General features: G+C 35.3%; 2 protein-coding genes across 2 annotated transcripts; one reads left to right on the top strand and one right to left on the bottom strand.

Annotated features, from left to right (window-relative positions):
* Window positions 1-1458: 1458 nt before the first annotated feature.
* Window positions 1459-2352, top strand: LOC109220893 (non-classical arabinogalactan protein 30-like). Its single transcript, XM_019385363.1, has one exon. It carries the CDS (start codon window positions 1644-1646, stop codon window positions 2172-2174), a length of 531 nt encoding a protein of 176 aa, XP_019240908.1. The 5' UTR covers window positions 1459-1643; the 3' UTR covers window positions 2175-2352.
* LOC109220892 (probable inactive serine/threonine-protein kinase bub1) lies at window positions 1772-5652 on the bottom strand. The gene is made up of 6 exons (XM_019385362.1): window positions 5455-5652; window positions 5229-5373; window positions 4994-5151; window positions 3849-3933; window positions 2615-3761; window positions 1772-1855 (listed from the first exon to the last, which is right to left on the bottom strand). The coding sequence occupies exons 1-5, from the start codon at window positions 5553-5555 to the stop codon at window positions 2622-2624; spliced, it is 1629 nt and encodes a 542-aa protein (XP_019240907.1). The 5' UTR covers window positions 5556-5652; the 3' UTR covers window positions 1772-1855; window positions 2615-2621.
* Between the last annotated feature and the right edge of the window lie 2458 nt (window positions 5653-8110).

The following is an 8110-nucleotide window of genomic DNA, read 5'->3' as shown; positions in this document are numbered from 1 at the left end:
CATATTTATGTCCTTTTTGAAAAACAATCAAACACAAACTGATTTCGTATAATAAGATGTTTGCCACCTTATTGACTCTAGAAAAGAGCTCAATCAAAACATTAATTCATGAGTTTCGTTTACTTGACTTTTACGAGCCAAATAGCTTTTTCTCTTTTTCTTTTTTTTTTTCTTTTTTTTCTTTCTTTCTTTCTTTCTTTCTTTCTTTCTTTCTTTGGGGCATCTTCGGTGAAGATTAATGTACTATTTTTATTTTTATTTTTAATCTTGTGAATTGCGATATAACACTTGATTCTATTATGCTCGTCAAATAAATATTTTAAATCTTTGTGAAATTACGAAATTATTTAAAAACAAAATTTTATAATGGTTGACGCAAGATAACATGCAACACAACGAGAAAAGTAGTTACTTATCTAACGTAAATCATAAAATCACAAAAGTTATTAAATACTGTTGCATTCTTTAACTAAATTTACAATTTAATCGTATCGCTTTGTACACGTTTTATAATATTTAACAAAATATATTCGTGCAACGCACGAACATAGAGGCTAGTGTGTGTGTATATATATATATATATATATATATATATTTTAATACTGTGCTTTACATATTTTATTTACTTTTCTTACGCGGGGTACACCACAATTGAATTGGATGCCCATGTTCCAAGACTATTTCACTAATCCTGTGTTTGAAAAATAAGATGAAGAAAAGTTATCTCAAGAAAATAAAATTTCAGTTCCACGACTTTCTTCTTATGTTCAAAATTTGCTGTTAGAAAACGTACCCGTTTTAGGATAAAGAAAAAGAAAAGATTTTGTTTAGCACGCAAGTAGTTCTCTATACTCGTTTTGTTCCAAAATTTTAAAGAATTTTCGGTTTCAAGGGTGAGTTCTACCCTTACCTTTTTGAAGAGTTTTTGTCAAAATTAGTATATTCTACTTTGACAAAAGCAAAAGGTGACAAATTTTTTTTTTTTTTGGAATTAAGGATCAAGAGCAAAAATAACATGTCATCATATTTAACTTTACTTTTCAACACAAACTCTAGTCTATTTATATTTCGAAAGAGCAAAGATCAACATAAGTATCCACATGTTGACCAATTGAATATTAAGCATTTTTGTTATTTAACTTTTCTAATAGTACTAATCATGTATTTTGAGATTAATATTCAGTTTGGGATAGTCAGAGTACATTAAAATGATTATCTTTATGGAATACGAATATAGCATTATTCCCTTTTACTAGAATGATACTTCGATGAGATAACCATACCTCGTAGACTTGTCGTTAAATTTTCAAGTAGATTGGCTCACCTAACCCTATCATATTATAGGAGGGGTAAGTGGTTTGCACGTAGATGACTCTACGTGGGGATGAACATATTGAAGCTCATAGAATATTATACAAACTATAAACTTCTGAACATGGTCATCACGTCTGGAAAATATTGAGGATGAACATTGAACTTAAACAAATGTGATATAGTAGCATTCACGTCCTTAACAACATTCAGAGCATACAGATAAAGCCATGCCTAAAACTATATATAGGAATCAACTCAAATGTACTTTAACATCAAGCAAGAAATACATTCCAAAACTGAAATAAGCTACACGACGTAATTTCAAGAAGATGGCAAGCAGCCAACTTATCCTGATCGTCTCGTTGCTCTTTGCATTAGCCATACCACTGACAACCGCCTATAAAAAAGCCCCAGCTAAGCCTGTAGAGAAGACTGCCCAAGTGGTGGTTGAAGGCATGGTCTACTGCCAGAGCTGTGATAACTATGGATCATGGTCTCTCTCAGGTGCTAAGCCCATCGCAGCAGCTAAAGTTAGTGTTATCTGCAAAAATTACATGAAAAGAGTAAGCTACTATAAGGCATTTCAAACCGATAAAAATGGCTACTTATTTGCAGAGCTGGATGGCTTCAAAATGGGGCATTCTTATCTTGACCATCCTCTCCATTCATGCCGCGTGAAACTTGTCTCCTCTCCTCTGGAAAACTGTGATGTGTTCACTAATGTCAACTATGGACTCACTGGTGCTCCACTCCGATTTTTAGACAAAACATTGAGGCGGAGTAATTATGAGGCTGTGATTTATGCTGCAGGCCCCTTTGCTTTCCGACCAGCTTACTGCCCTCCTAAACCAGAGTATTAATTGATTTCCACCATGTAATATTTTGATTTTTTTCCTGGTTCTATGTTTTCACAAGAGTCTTGAGTACAATTTATTTCTATTTTCTAGAAATAGAGTCTTGAGTGCAACATTCTTCACATTGCAGCAACTTTTTGTTCCCATTGCATTTCATAATTGATTATTCCAGTTACAATCTCTCTATCTCTATCTATCTATCTATCTATAGGTATGTGCTGTGAAATCTCAACTTTCGACTAAGATCAATGGCTTTCATCTGACCAAATAAGATGTCAGATCCATCTCTTTTTTTCAAGGGGTGACACGATCCACCTCACACATCTCAAAATTTAGGCAGGATAGAATAGAGAACAAAAGCAGTCAATAAACTCAAAACTCATGGATATTTAAAAGAAAATAAAGAAGACATTACCAGTTTGAAAAAAAAAAATAGAAGACTTTACCAGCATCTTAGAAATCCAATGGCATTGCAAACATTTTATTTATGTCATCCATTGCCTCCTTTGTGCACACAGTTTGCTCGAACAAGTCACTTCCCCTTTTTGCCGTGGAAATTGGCAGGGAACTCTTTGGTTGATGGTGTATCTCATCATCTGGAAGTATCATGAACCCACTGTCATCTCTCTCCATCTTAGGTGCTTGTTCCCGTTTCTTTGGCCTGCTTTTCCTTGTAAACTCAATTGGCTTTCCGAACATGCTATTAATATCATCCATAGCCTCCTTCAAGTTAATTGTTGGTTCTACGAGGCCATGATGGCAAACATTTTCGACCTGTGATTCTTCTGAAATGGTGGAACCTACAAATCTGTATACAACTGTGTCCTCCCTACGGAGTCTTGTTTGAGGTGGCCTTTCAAAATTTGGATCTCCAGAACATTCTGAAGTAACATCAGAAGGACGCGGAAACACAAAACCGTTCTCAATCCTCTCTTCAATAGTACATCCAGTCAAATTGTCAGAGTTATCCATATCTGACTTATCCTTCTCATGAATTCCCTCAATTACATCACCGGTGTTGTCATCATCAATGAATATCTGAAATGGCTCCTGCATGGGCTCTTGAGTTTTAACTGTAGTGGCTTGTGGCACCGATGAACCATTTGCCAAGGTTTGCTGAGATGATCCAGCAACACCATCTGTGTTTTCATCGATAAATACCTCAAAACCATTGTTTGATCTCTGATCAACTTTTGGCTGGTTTTGACGTGATTGTTTGCCAGCCAGAGAAGGCTCTAATGGCTCTCGAAACATATTATTTATTGCATATATGGCCTCCTTCGTATTAATGGTAGGTTCCACCAGACCATGATGTCGTGCATCTTCCACAGCAGACTTCCCACCAATGGCATTACCAACAAATTTAACAACAACTGTATCTTCAGTGGTAAACTCTCTCCTGGAGCCCTGTGAAATGGCAACCTTGTTTTTCATATTTAAATGCTTGGATCGTGCGGTGGGTAACTGATCCCTGATGCTGATACGATTGTTTTCTGTTCCACTTAAATTCTCCTTATTTTCCTCAATCTCATTGTTCTTCGAAGTGATGTTTTTAGCACCAAGAGGACATATTTTATTTTTTCCTTCTTGGCGCTGCAGAATATCTTTCCATTGTCAGTTAACGGCTCCTATTAACAAAAAGAAAAGGTTTGATTGACAAATATGACCAATGTAACCAACCTGTATCCTCTTATTCTTACGATGCTCCATGCGATGAAGAAACTCCTCATATGATTTATGTAACTCATCAAGTGGCTCTGCAAGGCTGTTCAGTGAAGAATGAGACAGAAATCAGTTAAGCAATATGTGTAACTACTTTTTTTCAGAATTGTTCTTCATCTGTTTAGTGGAAAAAGACATCACCAACATAAAGGAGGTCAGACTGTTTAAATAATTGAGCGAAGGGAAAGGGGCTATCACCTAGTTAAGCTGTTGCAATCAGATAACGATAGAAAAAAGATTCCCTTATTTAACAGGATAGATAAATTGTTAGGTATCTGATAACAGGGCCCTGAAATTAAAAAAGGATAGATAGAAAGGAAACTCATACATCCCAAGTCATGAAGGAAAAAGAGTGAGAAAAAACAATAGGCCACTTCTCTTCTAAAAGGATCTATGGAACAATGCTGCTTTTGATTTTAAAAATACATCTAGCAAAGTATACAGTGCAGCAATTAGGCACAAGATAATTTCCAAAGAAGCAAGTAAGTAAATCAACTTAAATTAGCAAAACTAATGGTGCAAAGATACACACCTACACTAGTACTGCTTAATCACATCCCGAAATTGGCCATAGGAAACAAAACTGCTATCAGACCTTCTAGAGTATCAAATATTCATAGCTCAAGAAGAAAGTTTGCATAAGTGGGGATACTCAATTTGGCTGAGGATTACATTTGATGTGCATCCTAGGATTAGATTATGCAATACACTTTGAAAGGATAATTGACCTTCACTAAATATGACAAAACGAATAAAGCTTTTCCGAATGGGTTAACATTTCCCTTTAGAGTAATATGGCTTTAGATAACCCTAAACAAATGCAAAACAATGAAGAATCTTTTTCACTGAAATTTGACAACAATTTAGAAACAGAAAAAATGTTGTTAAGCAAGCTAATGTCGATTAAACTGAATGGTGAAAATGAGCAATAAACAGCATTTATCAACAGTTCTTTCACCACATTTCAGTAATAACAACTTAATAATCATACAAATGTCGGAACTAGCTAGTGTTGGATGCATAAAGAAATTTGAATTAAAGTATTCTTAAAACTAATAACTCAATATATTTAAAATCGGAACTAGCTAGTGTTAGTTACTTACTTCTGCACACCCAAACGGTACATCTTCTCCGCAGCCTCAAACTTTTTAACCTTTTCATAATAAAGAGCATATGCTATGTAAAACGGAGATTTCTTCATCCCAATACGATTCAATGCCATGGTTTTTAGTACCGTTTTTGGCTCATCCACATATTCCATCTACAAAAAAAATTCAGTTGTAAATCCCAGATTTAATACATTCTTTTAAAACAAAGAGAAAAATAAAAGGAAGTTACCAGTCGTAACCAGACACGAAGATAACGCATATCATTAGCATAACGGCGATCGGTCTCAAAAGTCTGTGCACATTTCTGAAGAAAACGTGGCAGTTTCTCCTTAAGCAGCTGCGGAGGTAGTGACTCTTTCATTTTCTTTATTCCTCTTCAAATGAAAAAAATAAATGTATGAGTTGTAGGATTTGATGTCAGAGAAATGTATGAGTTTTGTTAAAGGATTGCTTACCGGAGCCAAGGGCAAAGAGGGTCTTTGCCATTGTAGGATTTGATGTCAGAAACCAGAGAGGAGAAGAGGTCATTGTACTGCATTGAAGTGGTAATTGACATTGATTGGAAATGGAAACTCCGCTGCAAGAGCAAAGATTGGTATCCAACACAAACCTAATTTGAATTTTGAGAGAGCGCTGTGAGTTTTATATTTCAGTTTGCCCCAAAAGTTTATAAGATAACATGTTCACCCCCTTTTCAATAGAAGGACTCCTTTTTTAATTGAGGGCTTTCTCTTTTTATTTTTTAACTTCAGCATCCAAATCTTTTGAGTGTTTATGGACATGGTACTTAGTATATGCTACGCAACAACAAAAAATCTTCAATGTATACAATACAAAAAGTGAACATTTTTAATTCAAAATCGTAAAACTAGCGGTAGAATCGTAGAGGTAAAAATATTTTGTTTAGATTTAACCTGTCGCACTTATATGCATCTTACAATAATATATACTTCATAATTTAAATATATATAATTATTAATCAAAGATTATAAATTTTAATAATTTCTAATATTTGGTAGACGTAAGATTGAGTGAGTTAATTGGATAAATCTTTCTCACTAAATTAAATAATATATTTACCTTCTCAGCAATTTTATTTTTCTTTCTCTATGTATAGACTTTTTTCATGGTTCTACGACTTTACTTTCTAATTTCAATTCAAATTCTCTAAATTAACTTGTCACGTCTCGGACCTGGGCCTGGACGTAACACGGCACCCGGTGCCTGACTACATGCGACCGAGCGAACCATCTGGCTGGCTGAATCAACACGTGATATCATAACATACTGAATGCGGAAGATAAACTAACACATGCTGCTATACTGAAAGTCTGGATGATATAAATCAAAGTACAGAAATACTAATATAATTCTGAAACATATTTGTAGCCAACATAGCTTAATATGAAAAGCCTGCGACTCTGTTTAACTGTTACTCTAGTCTATGAAGCCTCTAATGAAGTATTGAAAACACTGACTATCTGAAAATACTGAAGACTGTAAGGTAATGATAATGCCCCGAAAGAACTGGGATCGCCAAATAGCTGGTACGAGAATCCTAGTGCTCTGAATCATTAACCTGTAAATCATTACCTGCATCGTGAGATGCAGGCCCCGGGTAAAAGGGACGTCAGTACATTTGAATTGCACTGGTATGTAAAGCAACTGAAAGAAAGAATTATAAATGCTGAAACTGAAACTGAGCTGATAACTGAGAATTGATAATTGATACTGAATGGTAACTATTGAAACTGAAACTGAAACGATAACTAATAGTTGATAACTGATAACTGATAACTGATAAATGAGCACAAGCTACGACCTCAGGCCCAAGTATATATGTGCACAATATATATGTGCACAAGCTACGACCTCAGGCCCAAGTATACGTATACATAACTACGATCTCAGGCCCAAAATGCATAAAGCATAAACTACGGCCTCAGGCCCAAACATGCATAAAGCATAAACTACGGCTCGGGCCCAAGTATGCATAAAGCATATAAACTAAGGCCCCAGGCCCAAATACAGGTGTTCAACATTCAGGAATTGAGAATCATACTGAAATACATGATGCTGAAATACTGAATTATACTGAGTTACATGATACTTGAATGCTGAATAGAGCTAGACTGAGACATGTATTCATGAACTGATTATGAAAACTTATGCTTTAACTATTTATGACATGCTGGTAATCTAGACTGAGACTCATGGTAATTAAACACAAGTCTATATTGATTACGCACTGAGCTCACAACATTCAGAATGAAAGTCATGAACGAGTTACGAAGCTAGAGAATAGAAGTTCTGCAAATATTCAAGGAACTATGCTTAACTATATTTCTGAGGCAATTGGTAACGTCGTAAAAGAAACGTAGTGTAGGGAGAATCATTAAAATTCCCAAACATAGAGAGTTAGCCTCACATACCTTAACTTCCTGCTCTTGAGCATAATACAACGTTTGTCAACCCTTTCAACTTTAATCTAAATCAATACAAGTCAAAGGGATTCCATATTAGTAATAATACTCATGTTTTGGTCACTTAAGCATCTTATCAAACACTTGGTGAAAATAAAGCTTCATAGTCCTTATTAATGGTGTCTCTACACCCAATAACCCATTCTCTTATTCCTAGATAAATTCTAAAGTCTCAAATGGTTATAATCAACATTATTCTTTATCACCCATAAGGTAAACAACACCCTTAACCAATAATCAACAATCAACACCCCAAACCTATAATCGTTCATGCTTTTCTATCAAACCCATCAACTCATAGCATCAACTGCTTAACAACCGACATAAAAATAGATCACGTATTTTTAGAACCTCACAAAATTAAATTTAATTGTTATTACCATTTTTACGGTAAACAGTTTGGCGCCCACCGTGGGGCTAAAAGTAATAGTGATTATTTTCTTGCTGGTTTAACCACGAAACGCAAGTTATCTTTCACACTTTTTCTTGCCCAAGATCTCTGATTTCAGGTCAAAATGTCTGGATCAATGAACGACAATCTTCAGAACCACAGAGAGAATGGTGTAGATGTTCCAGGTGTTGGTATACCACCACGAAACCCTGAGAGCACGCCGGAGCCGATTCCCAA

This window comes from Nicotiana attenuata, unplaced genomic scaffold (genome assembly GCF_001879085.1).
Source record: "Nicotiana attenuata strain UT unplaced genomic scaffold, NIATTr2, whole genome shotgun sequence".
NCBI lineage: Eukaryota > Viridiplantae > Streptophyta > Magnoliopsida > Solanales > Solanaceae > Nicotiana > Nicotiana attenuata.
The sequence above is the reverse complement of the archived record's forward strand: the minus strand, read 5'-3'. Positions and strand labels throughout refer to the sequence as shown.

Bases quoted from the DNA above. Each gene is read 5' to 3' on its own strand.
- LOC109220892 (XM_019385362.1), bottom strand. From the start codon at position 5,555: ATGTCAATTACCACTTCAATGCAGTACAATGACCTCTTCTCCTCTCTG. The intron at 5,152-5,228 runs GTAACTTCCTTT...TTTTTTTTGTAG, and splicing joins TTCGTGTCTGGTTACGACTG to ATGGAATATGTGGATGAGCC. The intron at 3,762-3,848 runs GTTGGTTACATT...GATATTCTGCAG, and splicing joins GTAAGAATAAGAGGATACAG to CGCCAAGAAGGAAAAAATAA.
- LOC109220893 (XM_019385363.1), top strand. From the start codon at position 1,644: ATGGCAAGCAGCCAACTTATCCTGATCGTCTCGTTGCTCTTTGCATTA.